At 31.9% G+C, this 21447-nt stretch overlaps 1 protein-coding gene across 1 annotated transcript; it reads left to right on the forward strand.

The window, feature by feature from the left end:
• Positions 1 to 9153: 9153 nt before the first annotated feature.
• On the forward strand, positions 9154 to 12245 carry LOC133300463 (adenylylsulfatase HINT1). The gene is made up of 5 exons (XM_061500019.1): positions 9154 to 9285; positions 9832 to 9889; positions 11054 to 11143; positions 11838 to 11955; positions 12079 to 12245. Exons 1-5 carry the CDS (start codon positions 9230 to 9232, stop codon positions 12144 to 12146), a joined length of 390 nt encoding a protein of 129 aa, XP_061356003.1. The 5' UTR covers positions 9154 to 9229; the 3' UTR covers positions 12147 to 12245.
• Positions 12246 to 21447: the final 9202 nt, after the last annotated feature.

The following is a 21447-nucleotide window of genomic DNA, read 5'->3' on the forward strand; positions in this document are numbered from 1 at the left end:
AGAATATAGTTTTTGCAAAGGAAGTCAGAATGCTTCCAAACATCAATAGCAGCAACCTTTTCCTTGTCAGATTCTTCTCCTTCATTCAGTTTAGGAGCATCTTCCTTTAGGAAATGGTCCAGACTCAGAGTTGCCAAATAGAACAACATCTTCTGTTGCCAACTTTTGAAATTTGTTCCATTCAGTTTTTCAGGCTTGTCAGCATGCATTGGAACAGAGGCAGTAAGATTGGCAGCGTTTGTACTTACACTAGCCATTCCTGTTACACAAACAGAATCTGAAATTAATCACAAAGATTAATTAATCACACAGATTAATAATACAGATTAATCACACAGTAAATAAAACAGAAACAATATATAAAATAAGAAACAGAATATATCGATCACAGGTTCAAAACACCAAATTGTCTTAAGATTGTTATTGAAGACAGTGGGTGATATTAAATCACTAAGAGGTTTGATTTAGTGTGACACCCTCCCCTGTATGCATCTAAGGGAGTTGTCTGCTAAGCGGATTAGAGTTGAAATGTTAAAGAGTAAAATTCTTTTTCCAAAATCTTTTTGATATCACCAATTAGAAAAGCTTGCCTAGAAAACTGACTCGGAAAAATAAAAACAACAATTAAATTTTTAAAAGGCTTTCGCTGCGCAACTTTGATTTTCCCGAAAATAGCCTGTCTTGCAAAAATAATGTAAATTCGAAATCAACAGTTTGAAAAAAATATTATTTGATATATAGAAACTAGACATCTGGGGCTTCGCGTACATATAAATTATACACGAATCGGAGGTGAATAGCCCCACGAACAGAACTCGTAAAATACTCGAAATTCATTGTATTTTCCCAGAAACCTCGTGACTTGTAAAAATCATAATAAATTGGTATTTTCGAATTTCATGGTAAATTTTATATAATCTGAAAGTACACAACTGGGGCTTTACATCTATATAAAATATACCTCAATCGGAGGTCTGTAGCCCCAGAACGACAACTCACAAAGTGCTAGCAAAAACAGTTCAAAATTCTGAATTTTTAAAATACAGCAGAATCATTTTCGCAAACTAAATACCAAACATATAAAAATCATGCTACGTTTCTTTTCAAAGCGAAATATACATCATGGCTACGCTTCTTTACAAAACAGAATATACATCATGGCATGCCATTCTTTAAGAAAATACAACAAGGTCAAATAATCAGAATACAATCAGCAGAAATAGTGAGCAAACAACAAGGTTGCCAACAGCATAACTCAAATAGATTTATTCATGTGATCATGTCATCAAACACTTCCTCAATTGCTTCTAAGTCCTCCTGCAATTTATAAAAATTGAGCCTCCGAAGGGGTGAGAAAAATCCCAGTAGTGTGATGATAGCAAAACCAATAATGCAACAGTATTAAACTAGGCAAAGAATTCCAAAACAGTCGCATCAACATTTAAAATTCCGTACAGCTGTTAATCATCATCTTATCGTGCATATAACGCCATGGTCATGTATATTCATAATAGTCATAATAGTGCGTATATAACGCCATTTCCTTGCTAGTGCGTATATAACGCCATTTCCTTGCTAGTGCGTATATAACGCCATCATTACGTTCATAGCACCGTCGTGCGCGTACTAACATACACAGTGGATATTCTATAATGGCTCCCATCAAAGGTGAATTCCAACTGTGACTTATGCGGACTGAAGCCAAGTGTCTCATACCCTGGTACCGAAGGGATGCCTATATGATGCGTGCTCAAACGTATGCATATTTATATAAATATTCTAGTCCACGAGCAGCATGAAATTCGTGCATGTATGCCATGATATGCTTCACACACAAACAAGAAACAAATGAATTATGAGGTGTATATGCATGACTAGATCATCATCATAATAGCATATCTTTCATGTACTTTCCGGACCAAGCTGCCACATAACAATTACTTCTCATACATGATTTTCCATCTTGTCACATTCATAGGCAGCATACATATAGCATGTACACATAAGGATTTACACTTAAGGATAAAAAGGAAATCTGCCTGGGTGACCCTTATTGGTCAAGTAGTGACACATGTACACATATAGTCATCCTTGCTCGTTTATTAGAAAGCTAGTTTAAATTCCCCACTCCTTGCTTCAACCACTGTTGCTGTTCATTTGAATAAGTCATAAACCTAATGCATGCAAGCCAAACAGATTTGTGGGCATATAAATAGACCTACGGGGAGAATATTGGACTGTTTTGGTAAGATTGTACCGTACCTCTACCTCTGTATATATTAAATGAAACTGACAGCATGCTTTAGGCCACTCCCTAGCGCACACATGACCTAGGGGAGTTGATTATGTAAACCAGAAATCTCATGAGCACCTCTATCTGATAAGAAACCGAACCGGTGGGCATATGTAATTTTGGATATAGCCTTTAAATTGTTGGACTGTCCCCTTTTAATTAGAATAAAATAATTATGCAGCCTTGCATGTTTTAAATTGTTGGACAACATGTATAAGAGCCTCTTTTGTGTATCCTTAAGATTAAAGGAGTAGTATATGTAAATAAAAATCAAGGGCACACTGTTAAGGCTGAAAATCGAATCTGCTAGTAAAGGAAACTTTGGATTATGTCACTTGAGAACATAGGGTAATGCAACCTTAAGTCAGTAAATTGATTTGATTTAAGAACCATGAAACCGTTGGTGAACCAAGAATTTAGGGGAATGGAAAAGCTATATAGCGTAGACGATGAATGTAATAAATTCTGATTTGGTCTATATGTTTATTTAGGTACGCAAGGTCCTAGCTAATGTGACTGGTTAATGATAATTGGTTAAACGACTGTAAAGACTCGAGGTATGTGTTTGGTGGTGAGACCTACTGTGACTATGAGCTAGTGTATGAAATTTTGAACTGATGCTCACATGTGCCGTATGATTCGTATTCTGTTATATGTTATATGAAATCTGCCCTTGGACTTGTCATGATAGAAAATTCTGCCTATGGAAGTATTTGTTATTCGGCAGCTTGGTATTAAATATACAAGAGATATATACTATTATGATTATGATCTAGTCATGCATATGCACATCATGTTTCACCCGTGCCTGTTTGTGTGTGTCAAGCATGTCATAGCATACAACATCATGCACTCATCTTGGAGACTGAAGTATATAATAAAAATAAGCATACGTTTGAGCACGCATCATATAGGCATCCCTCCGGTACCAGGTATGGGACACTTGGCTTCAGTCCGCTTAGGTCACAGTTGGAGCCCTTTTGAGGAGCCACCCAGGATTCTCCACTGTGTTTGTTAGTACGTGCACGACGGTGCTATGAACGTACATCTTTGGCGTTATATACGCATCTTGATTAGTATTTTGGCGTTATATACGCAATATGACTAGTACTTTGGCGCTATATACGCACTATGATTATATGTTAGCATCCGTTCGGAAAATTAAATGTTGATGCGACTGTTTTGGAATTTTGTGCCTACTCTAATATTGTTGCTGTACTGGTTTTATTGCCGCACTACTGAGATTTTTCTCACCCCTTCAGGGGCTCAATTTTTATAAATTGCAGGAGGACTTAGAAGCATTTGAAGAAGTGTTTGATGACATGAGTACATGACTATTCTGTTTAAGTTATGCTGTTGACATCCTTGCTGTTTGCTCGCTGTCTCGGTTGAGTGTATTCTGATTACTTGATCTTGATGTAGTTTCTTATAGAACGACATGCCATGATGTATATTCTGTTTTGAAAAGAGGCTTAGCATGACTTTTATGTTTCTGGTATTTATCTTGCGAAAAGAATTGTTGTAGTATTTAAATTCAGATTTTGAAATGTTTTTGCAAGCACTTTGCGAGTTGTCGTTCTGGGGCTACAGACCTCCGAATGAAGTATAATTTATATGTATGTAAAGCTCCAGTTGTGTAATTTTAGATTATATAAACTTTACAATGAAATTCTGAAATCCCAATTTATTATGATTTTAACAAGTCAGGAGGTTTTTTTGAAAAAATACAATGAATTTTCGAGTACTTTACGAGTTCTGCTTCGTGGGACTATTCACCTCTGATTCGCGTATAATTTATATGTATGCGAAGCCCCTGATGTCTAGTTTCTATATATCAAAGAATACTTTTTTAAGCTGTTGATTTCGAATTTACATCATTTTTGCAAGACAGGCTGTTTTCAGGAAAATCAGAGTTGCGCAGCGAAAGCCTTTTAAAAAATTATTTGCTGTTTTTATTTTTTTTAAAGTCAGCTTTCTAGGCAAGATTTTATAGTTGGTGATATGAAACAGTTTTTACTGAACAAGAATTTTTCTCGTTAACAATTCAACTCTAATCTGCTTAGCAGACGACTCCCTTGGACGCGTACAGGGGAGGGTGTCACACTAAATGACCCATGTATAAAGCATAAGAGATAGATGATCAGAATTATCATTGTGCAATTATAAAAATAAAAGAACATACTTACTTGTTAGATAGTTGAGACAAAATGATGAAACAGATGATGATATCAGAGGAATAAAATATGCAGAATCAGAGGAAAAAAACCGAGCCCACAGAATGTGTCTCCTTAAGACAATTTTCCCTCTCACTGTTGCCAAAGGTTGATGGACACTTGTCTCCCAGGATAGAACGAATTTCGTCTGAAGAATGGCGACACTACCAGTCAACAGTCCAAACGAAAACAACAATATGCCAGAGGGATCACACCAGAGGATGAACAGAAATATGCAAACCGGAAGGAAGAAAAATTTAGGCAGAGTTTTAGTGCAGAAAAAATCGACAAATTTCTGAAGTGTCAGTGTCTATTTATAGACACTGACCGGTCACGATGAACCGCAGTCGACGACGAACCGCCATGTCTGACGGCCGCGAACGGGTGCAACCGGTGACCGTTTCGGCGAACAGGTACAACCAGTGACTGACTCAGTGAGCAGACACAACCAGTGACCGGTTCACGAAAGGAAAGAACCGGTTCGGTTCAAAATTGCTAAAAAAACTGGCGAGTGAAAACGTTTGAATTTGAAAATTGGAGGGAAGCAACAGATACTTTTTTGGACAAAAATTTAAAAATTATTTATTAAAAAATTATTTTTATTACACCGAATCGAACCGATCCGAGTCGGCCAGACGGCAGCGCGCGTATGTGTGTGGTGGACCAAAGCCCACCTAGCTCCTCCCCCTCCACAAAATGTGTAGTGACCCAAGGGCCAATCTAGGAACCGAACCGATCCAGACGGCGGCGGCGACGCGCGTGTGTGTGTGTGTGGTGGACCAAAGCCCACCTAGGTCCTCCCCCTCCACAAAATATGTAGTGACCCAAGGGCCAATCTAGGAGAGTGATGTGGGAGCTTGTAAACTCTCTCACTTCCTACTAGTTGTCCAATGTGGGACTTGTTAACTCACACACCCCTTCAACTTTCCTTTTCTCTTTTCTTTATTAACTCACTTCTTATTCATAGCCAATGGATTATCAACATAAATTTTTCAACAGTTACCACTACTATTTTTGTTATTCGTGATGTTAATGTGTGGTCATTTTCCTATTACTATTATTGTTTAGTACCACCAAATGCCATTCCATTTTCAATTATCACCATCACTCTAGTAACTATTAATACTCAGTGGCGGACCCAGAAAAATCAATTCATGTCTGCACATTTAATGGCGGGGGCTGCCCCCAAATTTTTTTATTATTTAACTTTCACATAAAGGAGTTGACTTATCAATGCAGGAAAAAACATATAGGGTGAATAGCAATTCTAGGCGGATAGAAACATAAACTAGTAAAAAATGATGTATAAATTAAATATTACCAGTGAAGATATGTCCAATGATTGTTGAGTTGAGCGATTGAAGTGTGCAAACCCAGAAAATTAAGCCATCATATCTCTTCAGTTACTACCTGAAGAACAATATTTTGTCATAAGAATTACTGACATTTAGTCTCATCACAAAAAAGGTATTTAACATCTGAATTGCAAAATTAACAGTGACTAAACTCCATGAAAAGCTGGTACACTGAGATGGAGGAAAATGCAAAAATGTCCCAAAGTGGCCAAACCATCTAATTGAATTTATAAATGCGTTAAAAAACAAAAGAATATAAACAAGAAACATTTTATCTCTGAGGTTGAAACATTTTGTCTCTAAGGTTGATAGGATTCTTGGACAATTGGAACTGAAATACTATTTGAAACTTGTTCACTTTGAGATCTGGGTTTTGTATTTGTGGGTTTTAGACGTTTGAAATAAGATTGTATCCATGACAAATTTTAATTTATACTTAAATCAATTATACTCAGTATGTTAGTGAAACAATTACAACCTAAAAATCCAAAAATAAATATCAATTATACCGTTTGTTGCTATTAAAACAGTTATAACAAATAAATAAATATAGAAAGTTACCTTTCATTGACACCTGTCGAATTACTACGAACCTACAATTATTTCTGCTCTCAATATTTCAACATCATGATCCAATTTTTGCTTCCACTTCAAAAGTAAAGCTTTGGAGAATCAAACAAAGTTATCCTATATTACAATCAAACATAAACCAATTAGAGAATCAACAAAGAGATAAAGAAATATTAACTGTACAATTCAAAAAAATAAAGATTAAACTGTAACTCCTTACAAAGGGAATATGAACTAAGAAGTCTTTCTCTAATAAAGAAATATTAATTGTGCAATTCAAAAAAATAAATATTAACTTGATGTTCAAATTTTGGGAATTTGTTAATATAATTACCCATTGGAAAAAATTACAAGCAAACAAGAAAGGTCATATTCCGTTTTCTTGCTATCAAAAGAAGAATAATTTCTTTGTTTTATCAAAAAGAATAGTTACTTCGAAGTTCGAATAATCTTCCATACAACAAGATAAAATAACTAAATTTTTCCTTTATTTTCACGCTTGTGCATCAGGTTCTGTGGATGGGATAGTAACTATCAAATAAGATTTAAGTATAAATTTGCATCTTTGTTTTGTACCCCCAAAAAGATAAAAATAAAAAACATGTCATGGTTGTGTAATTGGTATGCTTCTTTTCTAGCTACTTTAAACCAATGATCTAATGCATTCTTATAGGAAGGAAAAAGCAAGAAGAATAGCATAATAGCGGGACCATGGGGAGGTAACGATGGGAGTAGCTGGGATGATGGTACCTTGTGTTAGAGAAATCACACTTGTTTATTTACACGGTAGGATTGTCGAAAAATGAAGAAGGCCAAAATATCAACTCTTATCACTTCGCTCAAGGCACAATTACATACTATTCTATGAGTGTACTATACTAAGAATGTATAACTGGTAAGATATAAATACTTGTACTACTGATTCTACAATGCTGAATGAAAATTAGATAAATGTATTATCAATCTACTAATTTAGGAAAGCAAGCAGGGCAACTAATTGTGTGTATTTGAATTTACATGTATGCAAATTCAAGCATATACCTCTGACATTCTAGGCACAGGGCAGTTAAGCACAACATCAAAGATTCAGAGTCGTGTCCATGTCTTTTTTTTTGAATCCACAGTTCATCCTTATCATCAAGATGAAGATATTGTACAAGAGAGAGAGAAGCAGTGTTTCCCTTGATCCACCGTGTTGTCTCAGTCAATCAAATTTGCAGCAGTAGAGAGAATGGAGAGGTAGCGTGTGGAGAAATTTGTTGCAAACTCTAACTTTTTTTTAAGATTTTTTTTTTAAATATTCATGTCTGCAAGTGCGGTCATGTGCGCCTACGTGGGTTCGCCCCTGAATATTACCACAAACATCACTTCTTATATCCAGTTCCTACAATGACTTCGAAATTCTAAAGTAATCAATAATTATTTGTTAAAATGATAAGAAATTCATTAGTCTCGAGTTGGAGCTTGCAAATGAAAAAAATGGTTTTTTATTTTATTTTTCAGTGAAGAAGTAAAAAAAATTAAAAATTAAGAATTAAAAATTAAAATATTATATACATATAAGAGTCTATATATAAATGTCCGAATGGATAAAAAGAGCGAAGAGGTTGAAAAATATTTCAGGTCTAAATTAAAATGAAAGATAGGCAATGTTGTACCTTGCAATTTGCATCATGGAGAAGATTCTTTGTAAGTAGAAACCCAACACATACTGCGCTGTCATCCCGAAAATAATCCAGCACAAAGACTCATCCACATGAGACTATAATTTCCTGTGTTTCAATACCTACATCAAATTTGGATATGAATATTTTAGACAGCCTCTCATTTTTTAAAAGTAACATTGCAACATTAGACACTTCAACTTAATATCTTCTTAATATAAATCATGACAGTGCCTTATTTAGATTTAAAAATTTCACGATGAGGATAATATATAAGGAATTTATAAAAAAAAATTCTAAATATCATTCTTCATTTTGAAGGTAATGGCATATGGTGCCAATATAAACTAAATATATTATTGGTTACGTCAAAAACTAATTAGGGAATGTTTTGGATGAATTTTTTTTTGGAAGCTGTTTTTTTACAATAAAAATATATTAATTTTATTTCATATGTGTTTATGGATGCAGTTTTTTTAAATAAAAATTAGGAAAAAAAACCCCAAAATAATGTCCTTCGATTTAAAATACTTTTTAAATATTGATAAATAACTTCAACTTTTTAAAAAGTTTTTTTTTTTAATTTTTTTAATATAAATGTGTTTGTTATTGTATAATTTTACTTGTATCTATTACTTTTTGTGCATTTAGATCCATTTCAATTTATAACTAGGTTATAAGAGGGGAGTGTGATTGTTAAAATTGTTGTGTATATGTAGATTAGAGTTTATAAACTTGATTTAGACTATTTTAATTTTGTAAATTTAATTTCGACGAAGAATAAGTTTCAAAGAAAGTTATTTATATTTAAAAACTTATATGTAAGGTTTGATTTTAATAAAATGAATCATTTTTGAATGGATAGTTACCAACATATATAAGTTTTATGAAAACATTCATTTGAAGTGAAAATATTTTAAAATAAATAAATTTAATTTTAAATTTTAGTAAATTAAAATTACGATTAAAATTAAATAAAATAAATTCAACGGTGACTTCTGATTGGTAGAAGAGTCATACAATAAAATAAAATAAAAACACAGGACCCAATTGGGTTACCAAGGGCCAGAGTAAGCAACAATATTATAAAGTGAGACACCATTGTTGTTTTGGCATCATCATTTGGTCCTTTCCATGGCTTCAGAGAAAGAAGCTGCTCTTGCAGCCACTCCCTCTGATGCTCCTACCATGTGAGTTTTTGATTCCACTCTTTTCCCTCCTCTTCTTTCTTCAGTTGCTTCTATAATCTCTGCACAATGTGATCCTGCATTGTTCTCTTTTTTTTTTTTTTTTTTTTTTTTTTGCGCTTAATATCTTCCGGTCTTGCAAATACTTTTTATGGGTAATCTGTTATATGTTCTGATTTCCTCGGTCAGTTTGAAAAACCCTGAAAAGCTTGCATTTTTATGTAGTTAGGCTTTATTTTTATTTTTTTGTTTCCCCATAATTGAAAAGCGAAATCTTATGGCCACAAAATTCTGTAAAGATATATGTTTGATGCAATCCGTTTGAATTTGAAAGCTAGCTGTTTCTATTATGGCTTAATTACCCTTTTTTTTTTTTGGGTGCGTGTGTGTGCTTACCTCATTTATTTGAATATCCAGATGTTCTGCCTTTTTGTGCTTTGAGACAGGAGCAGGACATGATACTATGTATTTATTGTGATTTTTATTTTATTTTATTTATTTTTATTTCCTTGTATTTACGTCCTTTCTCTTGTATTCTATGATGAACAGATTTGACAAGATCATCAATAAGGAAATTCCTTCTACTGTGGTTTATGAGGATGATAAGGTGCTGTCTGATGCTTGATGGAGTCTCCCAACATACCTTTATTATAGCGTTGTGCCTTTTTTTCCTCTCCTTGTTTGAGGATGTGACTGTAATTACAGATATAGGGTATTATACATTAAATAATGTTTCAAATGCCACACCTACTAGAAATGATAACATAGAGAAGTTTGCTATCCAAAGTTAAAACAGTACAGAAAAGATCTAAAAATGTGTATTGTAGTTCATTTGTTGTCTTAAGAGGTGCTGTTCAGTTTTGTTTTCCACAGTTTTAATGAAAGTTCTGGCTCTTCTGCGTTGCTTCTGAAGTCTTCTTGTTAACATTTCTTTACTTTCTAGAGTCTATACTTGTTGATCAGGTGAACATGTTAAATGGTTCAATGAATTGACCACCTTCAAAAGAAACTAGTTTTAGTTTTCTTGCTGGATAGCACTTTCTTAGACATAGCTCAAGTTCAGAGGTGAAATAGGTTGCCAATCAATTTATATGATCCTGCTAATTAATGAATCTATATGGATATTCCAAATTCTTTATGTTAATCTTTGCTGGAGTGAGTTTTCTACTGCACTCGTATTCTAGTCTTGGTTACTGCTTGATTACTTTCTTTGACATAAGTAAAACTCGGCCAAACTCATATATAGTTAAAATGTTTGGAAATTAAATATGCTTTATAGATTTGATTTCTTGAGAATATTTTTTTTTGTTCTTTCTTATTGTTAGTGATGAGTTCATCTTGAAATATTATCCTACCCTCTTCTCTCTAGGTTTCCTTCTCCCTTGAAGAAATTAAATTACATGATAAGAACATTGTTTCCAATTACATATTTTCAGTCCTTGCCTGATTGTAGACATAATTGAACATTTTATTTCCTAATTTCTTTTGGAATAGAACTTTTATTTCTTATCTTGTTCTAAAGGAAACATGACCATATTTTGCACTGGAACCTCTGATATATGATATGATCTGAAGGTTGGTCTGAGGAAAACAATAATCACTAAATTGCCAAAAATAGATTTGAGGAAATTCTTCTAATTGCACCTTCTGCGAAATGTTAAGAAATTTCTTAGAAGCAAGTCATCATTAGCTTTTATCTGGTGAAGCTATGCTATTTGATTTAATGGTGTGTCATAGGAATTGATAATCCTTTCATTTTTGTGTTTGACAGGTTCTTGCCTTTAGGGACATAGCTCCTCAAGCTCCTACCCATATTCTAATCATTCCTAAAGTTAGGGATGGGTTAACTGGTCTATCCAAGGTATTTGTTAAAGGCTTTTCTGCGTCAGTAGGCACATTATGTTATCTCAGATGTTCATTTGGAAACAAGCACCACATATATACATGTGTTCAGTATAGTTAATACATTAATTTATTATATAAAGTAAAAAGTTCTTTTTTTAAAAATAAAAATCATTAAAAAATAACATTAAGAAATTTACATTAGTAATGGATTTTCTTAAGTATCAGCATGCTGATAGCAGAAATTGTGCAACTTATATACTCATTTAGTAAATGATTTTGTTTTGAAGTTATTATTTGTGGAATCTATGACTCTGGAAGAATTATTTAATTGAATCCCTGTAATTTACCATCCATGTGCTAGATAAAACCGCTATTGTCTATAATCTTATAGTTATGAAATGGGCTGCATATTTTAGGATCCATACTTAGCTGTGTGGATGTGCTAAATTTAGGCAGGGTTGTGGTTAATTTGAATTGCTTTGTAAATATACTGCATATGATTATTCTTTTAAATTGCTTATGCTGATTCTGAATCTTTGTTTGTGCCAGTTGATTACACATATCTGGTGATGGCATTTATTAGTTACACTTAGTCATAGGCAACTTCTTTTTCAATTGGCAAATCAAACTGCATGCATAAACTTTTCAACACCTTGGATCTCCACCTACATGTGTTATCATATACTGATTTAGTATGGTATTGTTTCCAGGCTGAGGAGAGGCACTGTGAGATTCTTGGCCACCTTCTGTACACAGCTAAGCTTGTTGCAAAGCAAGAAGGTCTTGATGATGGCTACAGGATTGTAATTAATGATGGGCCAAACGGATGTAAGTGTTCTTCTCCATGTCATTGCAGGAACTTTGACCAATCATATTGTATTTTGATTTGTAGGTTCTTGTGAGTGTTTGTTCTATATTTTTATTGAGATGAGGATTTGTTTTTTTTTGCAGGCCAATCAGTTTACCACATTCATGTGCACCTCATTGGGGGAAGACAGATGAACTGGCCCCCTGGCTAAAATGTGTTCAAAGGATTCATAGTGACTTATATGGGTTTTACAACCTCTGCAGTTAAAATATTCTGCTTAATGCTATCAATCAATAATGGTTTCAAATGACTTAGAAGTGGCTACATGTTACACTAAGAAACTATGATGATGAGTTAGATGACCTATATTAATTATGTTTAACCTGGTATGTTGAATATATGCTAAAACTAAATTATGAAGTCGTATCTGGATTAGTGTTGTTGATGTTATTGCCTATGCTACGTTATAACAACATTAGTGTCAAGTTTGTCGTGTATGTGAAAAATGCTGGATACTGCCGTGCTCGTTTTGAGAATTGAGGAGTTGAGTTTTGGTAAAACTATTATTTTATTATTTTTTAAGAAATTAAAATAATCAAGTCATATGATTTTTATAATAAAAGATATTAATCAAAAGTTGAGACTTAATACAACTAATATAGAGATTAATGGTCAAGATTATTAATCGTTAGTGAGTTAACATCATCCTAACTAATTTCAGATAATGGTGATGTGGATATTGTAGTGACTTAACACATACAATTTATTATAATTATAGTTGGAGTTAAAAAAGTAATTGAGAAAAAGTTAAAAGTTGAAAATGTCTGTGTAGAAGACATAAAATTTAGGGTGATTCTATGTTATTTATTTATGGGAAAAACTACTCTTATGTTACATGTGATAAGTTTCTCTCCTATACATCTTTCGATAACTGTGCCATCTTTTTCTTTTCTTTTCTTTTTTATTTTTCAAGTGGTGGAACTCACAAGTTTATCTCTATGACATAAGATAAGTTATCTCCTTTAACATGAGATTAATAAAATCCTTTATTTATTACGGTCAAGTAAGCAACTCTATCTTTCATTTGATTGTTGGCAGTGAAATCTTTTATATATATATATATATATATATATATATATATATATATATATATAGCAACCTTTGATACCAGTGTCAAATTTAAAATTAAATTTGACACCTCAGCTGAGAGCCGTTAGATCAAAAAAGATCAATGACTCTGATTTGTAAGCATGTGACACCATTGATCTTTTTTGATCTAACAGTTATCAGATGAGGTGTCAAATTTTAAATTTGACACTGGTGTTAAAGGATATATATATATATATATATATATATATATATATATATATATATATATATATGGGTCAGGATCATTTTACACTAGTATAAGTTACATTCTCAATCTTGACCATTGATTTCACTTATATCTAAGGGCTCTAATATTTTAGTTATGTGAGCCATTGGATATAAGGATACAAGTGGATCAATGATCAAGATTGAGTGTAAGACTTCTAATTCTTACACCGGTGTAAGAATATCATGTCCCTATATATATATATTATCATTTATTTGAATTAATAATTAATTAATTGTTATAACTTATTAAATTATAACCGTTAGATGAACATAAATCAAAGGTTGGGATGAGGAGTAAGACTTTTGGAGTCAAAAGATCCCTTTCCATATATATATGTATGAGATAGGATATTCTTACACCAGTATAAGAGTTAGAAGTCTTACACTCAATCTTAACCATTGATCAACTTGTATCCAATAGCTCACATTACTAAAAAAATTTGAGCCCTTAGATATAAGTAGGATCAACGGACAAGATTGAGAGTGTAACTTACACTGGTGTAAAATGATCCTGACCCTATATATATAGGATGTATGGTTATTATTTCTGCAACTGCTTTACGTACAACAACGACAGATGTATGGTTATTGATAGGACCAAATACAGTATGGACAGACCAAGGTGTATTGGGCCTAATCACAAACGGTTGATATGAGGACGTGGATCTGCTTCTAGGGCTGGAGGATGTTGATGATGTTGTGGAGCCTCTAATCCTTTGTTGGCGCAATGGCTGACACTGAATGGGGTACCTGCGATGACGCTCCGATGCCTAAGTCAGTATCGGTCACAGGTGTTGTGTATTCTTAATGAATTAGATAATCATACCTGGGTATGTACCCTCTGTTTATATAGTGGTTATGATGCCGCCTTCAGAAGACGGTGTGGCCTCTGAATGGCCGTTTATGGGCTGCAAGTTTTGCTAGAGCCTCAGGATTTTTTTTCCTTTTTTATTGAGAATTGAGTAGTTGAGTTTTGGTAAAACTATTATTTTATTTTAAGAAATTAAAATAATCAGTTCATATGATTTTTATAATAAAAAATATTAATCAAAAGTTGAGACTTAATACAACTAATATAGAGATTAATGGTCAAATCGTTAGTGAGTTAACATCATCCTAACTAATTTCAGATAATGGTGATGTGGATATTGTAGTGACTTAACACATACAATATTTTAAAACCTTGCCCAACCAAGTCCAATGGTAGATAATACTTTAAAACTTATTTCAAAAAATAAAAACAAGTGATAAATTACAATATTTTTCAACTCCAATTAATATATTGCGTGTAGAAGTTAATTGAGAAAAATTAATTGAGAAAAAGTTAAAGTTGAAAATATCTGTGTAGAAGACATAAAATTTTGGGCGATTCTATGTTATTTATTTATGGGTAAAATGTATCTGGAGATAAATTATCTGCAATGACCCATAAAACTATATTGTTTTGAATTAATGAAGGGTATTTATATAATTTTGTTTATTTTTTAGGATTCACTTTTTCTGCAGTAAGTCCAATACGACGTCGTTTTAGGACGGAAATCATAGTGATTTTATAATTTTAATTTATTTCAGGGTTATTATAGTCTTTATATTTATAATTTTTTAATTTTTCAATCTCAAAACGACGTCGTTTTGGAAGTAAATTCAGATAACTTATCTGTAGTAATTGCAGAAATATTTTTCTATATTTTTTATCATATAAATTTTACCAAAACATCATTTATTAATTTAAAACGATATAATTTTAAGAGTCATTGAAAATAAATTATCTCAAGAAATACTTTCATTTATTTATTACAGTCAAGTAAGCAACTCTATCTTTCATTTGTGGCCCCCTTTACTTTTCAGTCAAAGGTTATTTGTCTCTCAACCTTTAAAAAAACAGGTTATTTATGAGGTTTGCAGTTTATAAAGGAACATTTAAGAATTATGATTTTGAGTTTAAAATATTGTATGGACTTACACACTTATAAAATCTTTGCTAAATGAATCAATTATATTATTTTTATCTGATTGTTTCATAAGCTTTTTAGACACTATTTGTTTGTACTTAACATATATTGTCAATTTTTTTTTCAGGATTATATTATTAAACCTCAAAAATGTTGACGATAATAATTCTTTCATTTGATTGTTGGCAGTGAAATCTTATATATATATATATATATATATATATATATATATATATATATATATATATATATCAACCAAAATAGAGATCTTTTAGTTGCTATTACGTTCGTTATAAAGACCACTCCTTTGAAGGGAAAGTAGCTGTGCTTGTAATCATCGGCAGAAGTGCAAAACCACACGTAATGTACAATAGCATAAGCTTTTTCTAAAATTGGAGAAAAAAGATTTAAGAAATAAAAAATATAGGAATCTCGTTATTCTTATCTATGTATGTATTCAGCACTTCTAGTCTTTGCTATTATGGTTTAGGTTAGAATTTTTAGTTCCAGTAACGTACTTTTCTATTTTTGTGTTTGGGGTAATCGTTCAGTAATGTATTTTTAATAAAATTTTCAAGTGTTATAATTATTTTTTAGTTTAGTATTTCTGTTTTTAGTTTAATGTTTCTGCTTTTGATGCAGAAAATATTTATCATCCGTATTTATATAAAATTAACTAAATTTTATTAATTTTTTTTTTTTCACTTTACATTAAGACTCATTCACTTTTATGTTAATGTATCAGAAAAATATTTTCTGCAGTAAAAATAAAAAAAGAATTCCCTTCATTTTTATGTAATAAAATAAAGCATAACTTTTAAAAATAAGATAAATTTTCATTGGGCTCCCTTTACATGACTTTGGGCCCGTTTGAATAAATTTTTTTAAAAGTAACTTTTTATGACTTATATTTTTGAGAATGAAATTTTTTTAAAAGTTAAAGTTATTCCCTTTTAGGGTTTGGTGTTTCTCGTGTTAAATGACAAAAGTTATATCATTTTAGGAGAGAGATAAATACAAAAAATGAAAATCATGAGAGAGAGAAAGTGAGTAATTTTTTTTAATTTAAAATTTAAATAAAAAATTTATTATGTGTTTATCTTTATCTTAAAATGACATAACTTTATGTCATTTAAAATGACAAATACTTTTTCCTTTTATATATGAATGAACCATATAAAAAGTATTTTTAAATAAAAAAATTATTTGAATATTAAAATTAATAAATACTTTTTATATATAAAATTACTGAATATATGGCGTAGTAGGGTGGAGTGGTTGGAGTCGGATTTAAGTAAAATTGTATTTTTTTAAAAAAAATATTTAACTTTTAATTTTTGCTTTTTTAAGAACGAATCCTAATTTTTTTTAAAAGCACTATTTTAGCTTTTTTTAAAAAATTTTTTCTAAAAATTGTTATCCATACACATAAAATTCTTCAAATAGGAAAAAAAAAATCACCCAAACGCACACTTTATCATTTTTAGTATTTTTTAATTTTTTTAAAATTATAAAAATTAATCATTTTAAATTTCTTTTTTTATATATTATGTTTCAAATCTCAACTGCTTACTCTTTTAATTTTTTATAAATCCACTCCTATATATTAAATTAGAATACACTATTAGAATAAATTAATCTTTTAGTAAGCATTTCTTAAAGAGCACATGCTATTTTCAACTTTTTTTTTTCTTCTTTTAAATTTTGTATTGTTTAGAGTTAAATTATCTTCTTTACAGGTGGGCTGTGGGGCCGAGGGAGTAGAGAGCAACAAGTGAACTGTGAACCCATATATTATGCCATAATTAGCCCAGCAAACAGATGTTGAAAAAAGGGATGAAAATACCCAAAAAGGCAACAACCCCCAACCAACTTTTGTAGCTCCTTAGCCTAATCTATTCTGTAGTAATAAAAATGGGAAGTCTCATCAATTTCTAGACTTATATAAACCAATGCAATTGCTCACTGGTTCGTTAGGTTAAATTAAAACTTGGAATTCATTATACTTCATGCTATGGCTTCTCTTGTACTTCTTCTGTCTTTGTTTGTACGTCCCAAGATTAGAAACCAAGCTTCCACTGTTATTGCTGCTGCCTCCTCAGACATTATAGAAGATGCTTCATGTTTCCATGCAAGATGGGCAAAGCAAAAAGAGAACAATGATCGTCACAATGAGTATGAGGAGATCATGGGGGAGAAGATTTTTCAGGAGCCAAGATTTTGTATCTATTTGATTTAGCCATAATATATATATGAGATTTATTAATCTCCAAGATAACTTACCTCGTGCATAGAAACAAGTTATGTGGATCCCACCATTTTTTAAAAATAAAAAAAGAATGACACAACTTCTTATGTCTCACTAACATGAGATAGTTGTCTTCTATAAAAGAAGATAATTTAAACCCAATATATATGGGAATATAGAGCTATTTGATTGTATTGTGATTTTTTTTGTTTTTAAAATTATTTTGTAGAATAGTTATGGAAATAAATATTTTTTATATTTTTTTTTGTTTTGAAAGTGAAAATCATTATATACATATTATTTCATGCATACGCTAAAAAGTGGGTGAGACCTATTATTTTCTTTCTTTCTTCTCTTTTTAATGGATCTCACTCATTTTTTTGTGTGTGCATGAAATAATTTTGTTTCGTATAATATGAGAAATTATATATATATATATATATATATATATAAGTAAAATCATTTCTGCAGCCGCTTTACGTACAACATCAACAGATGTATGGTTATGATTTTCCACATTTAATGCTTTCATCCTTTGTATGTAAGGGTGAAAGTGGGCTGGGCTAGGCCAAACATTGTCTCGAAAAACCCAAGCCTACGTAAAAAAATTTCAATTTGGCCTGACCCAAGCCTAGTACGAGTCTAACTGTTAGCCTGACTTGACCCGTTTATAAAAAAACAAATGGTCTGACCTAGCCTGTTAATTTTTAACTTCCAAGCATAACCATGAATCAACTTTACAAAATACTCAAATTCTGTTGCTAAACCAAAAATCATAATTTCAACGTCCAAACAGAATCATGAATCACAAAAAAACTCATACAATCTTCATTTAAGTCACTTTCAAAAGCAAAATGCTTAAACTAAATAACATATATTTCATCAAATCTAACAAACAAATTCATACTAAGTAAATTAAAATAACTACATGAATCCAACAAACGCATCATAATGCTTGTAGTAAGTATAACCTCTCCCAAAAACCTTTTAATATATTCATATACACAATCTAATATGTTCAATCTTCCTACATAAGAAATAAAGTCAAATTTCTATTAAAATATAATCGAATATAATTAAGTTATAAAATAATTGCAATTGATTAAATTTATTTCTTTTGTTTTTTCTTCAAGGCATATTTATTCCATTTTATTTTAGAGGAAAGTTATACTTACAACCTATTTTTGTTTACAACCATAATTTAACCGTTGATTTCCGCTAATCAACGGTTATCATTTATTGTGAATTAATAATTAATTAATAAATTTAATTTGTGAAAATAATAACCGTTGATTGGTGAAAATCAACGATTAAGATTATGGTTGTAAAAGGTTATAAACAAAAATAGGTTGTAAGTATAACCTTCCTCTTTATTTTATTTGAAATAAATAGTACAATATAGGCTGGTCTGTAGACTTATAGGCCAGTCCTTGTGAAAGTGAGTCTATGAACTTTATATTAAACAAGCTTTTTCAAGGCCCAAGTCCGGTCTGTTTTACGAAATATACTAAGTCAGGTCGGACGCCTGACGTAGGCCGAGCCGTACGCCCCTGTAGGCCGGCTCGGCCCAGTTTCACCCCTACTTGTATGGTTATGATTTTCCGCATTTAATACTTTCAAATATATATATGGCAAGTATTTGATTGCTGCACGTATAGCAGCTGCATAAATGTAAACCCCATATATATATATATGGGGCAGGATATTCTTACACTGGTGTAAGAGTTAGAAGTCTTACACTCAATCTTGACTATTGATTTACTTGTATCCAATGGCTCACATTACTAAAAAATTAGAGCCCTTCGATATAAGTGGAATCAACAGACAAGATTAAGAGTGTAACTTACACTTGTGTAAAATGATCTTGACCCTATATATATATATATATATATATATATATATAGAGGAATGATATTGTAACAACTAAGTTGTGTTACTATCATGTACTACCAATCAATCTCACCGTTAGATCGCTTACATTGATCCAACGATATTTCCATCTTGTATGGTCATGATTTTTCAAATTTAATACTTTATAATTGGTTCATGAATCATCTTCATATATTAATTAGCTTATGACTATCGTTCTAGGAAAATGAACAATTCCACGGTCCAATTCATGTCATTTTTTTTACCTATCCACTTTGTCATTTTCAGTTCCTCTCCTTTCCCCTGATAATTTCCATTTGTAAACTGAGACCTTATGAACAACCATATTGTAACATTACCACATTATTCTACTTACTCCACATGCTTTATGCACAAAATCTAAATAATCTTAGGGCACTCAAAACCGATTATTATTATTATTATTTAAAATAAACTAGAACAAACATGCATGATGCATGCAAGAGGTAAGTTGTTGCGCGTAGCAAAACTGTGGACTCTGTCTCTGTGGGCTGAAAGAAGAAGCAATCAACAATGGGTCTCTCTCTGGGCCCTGTTATTTTCGAGGGAGCATATCGAATCTGGCAAGCTGTAAATGCAATCAAGCTTACATTATTAAATATGAATCACCTAAATAAAGAAAAAAGAAGGGCCAAGTGCATTCACACATTGTTAGGGCCTGGAAAGGTTACCCCACAATTGCTTCTTGTAAGCTACTTTTTTGTTTTTGTTAGTAGTTGGATCTTGGATGTTATCATCTACTGTATCACATAATTTGAGGAAGCTATTGAAATTATTCTTTCTTTTCCTTTCTTATTTGGGTTCATATGTGATTGAATCCCATTTATTATAATTTGCCGTTAAGTCCATTGAATGAGCTCTTGTAATGATTTTAGACTCCCTTTTTTCATTCTAACAATGATATTAGAATCTATGATTTGACTCGACCAAATATTAAAGAGATTGTGATACAATTGAAGAGGCCTCATTAAAAGTTTGTATAATTTGTGATTATTAAGAATGTTTTTAGGGTAAGCTCCTCAACATTTAAGAGGCCTCATTAAAAGTTTGTATAATTTGTGATTATTAAGAATGTTTTTAGGGTAAGCTCGTCAACATTTAAGAATTTACCAATATAATATTAAAATAAATAAATTTATATTAAGTCGCGTATCAAATCAATGACTTCAAGAACTTATATTAAAAAAATAATTTTATACAGCAATTTGTTGTATATATATATATATATATATATATATATATATATATATATATATATATATATTTGTACCAACTTTAATTACCTCTTTGAAGCGAGTATCCTACAAGCTTCAACTATAAGATCTCAGGCACTGACGAGGGTGGAAAGTAGATAGTCCTTTGACATGTGAGTTGGAATGTACTACCAGTCGAAAATCCTAGTGCCTAGAGTCCAGAGGGCTGTGACAGTAGGATCCAGAGGTTATTCAGGTATGAGACTGTACATATGAGAATGACTTAAATGAATTAATACGTACTACCTATACTAAAAAGATGCATATACTTTTTGATAGCCCATAACTTAAGAACTCCATAGTTAAGCGTGCTTGACTTGGAGCAATTCCGGGATCTTGGGAAGTTTCTCAGGAAGTATGTGAATAAGAACAAAACACGCTGAAAAGTCTAGTGTTGATTTGTGGGGACAATAGTTCATTCTACTAGTGGTCGGACATTACAAGTGGTATCAGAGCAGGGCCTCTGTCCCAGTACGTTGTGGTTCGAGGATGAACCATGTGGAAGCTGGTGGGTAGGTAACATCCCGAGCGCTGACGAGGGCAGACTGTACAATTGACAATAACATGATGCATATACTTTTTGATAGCCCATAACTTAAGAACTCCATAGTTAAGCATTCTTGACTTGGAGCAATTCTGGGATGGGTCTAGTTTGCGTTGTGGGGATAGTCATTAATCCTGCAAGTGGCCGAGCGTTACAAGGTAATATTGGGTTTTTTTTCTCTTGTTTTGTCTGCTAAACTTTGGTTTTGTGGATTTGATGACCATGCTCCT

Source organism: Gastrolobium bilobum, unplaced genomic scaffold, assembly GCF_033153095.1.
Source record: "Gastrolobium bilobum isolate Gb01-03AN ecotype WA unplaced genomic scaffold, APGP_CSIRO_Gbil_v1 utg83583, whole genome shotgun sequence".
In the NCBI taxonomy this organism is placed as follows: Eukaryota; Viridiplantae; Streptophyta; class Magnoliopsida; order Fabales; family Fabaceae; genus Gastrolobium; species Gastrolobium bilobum.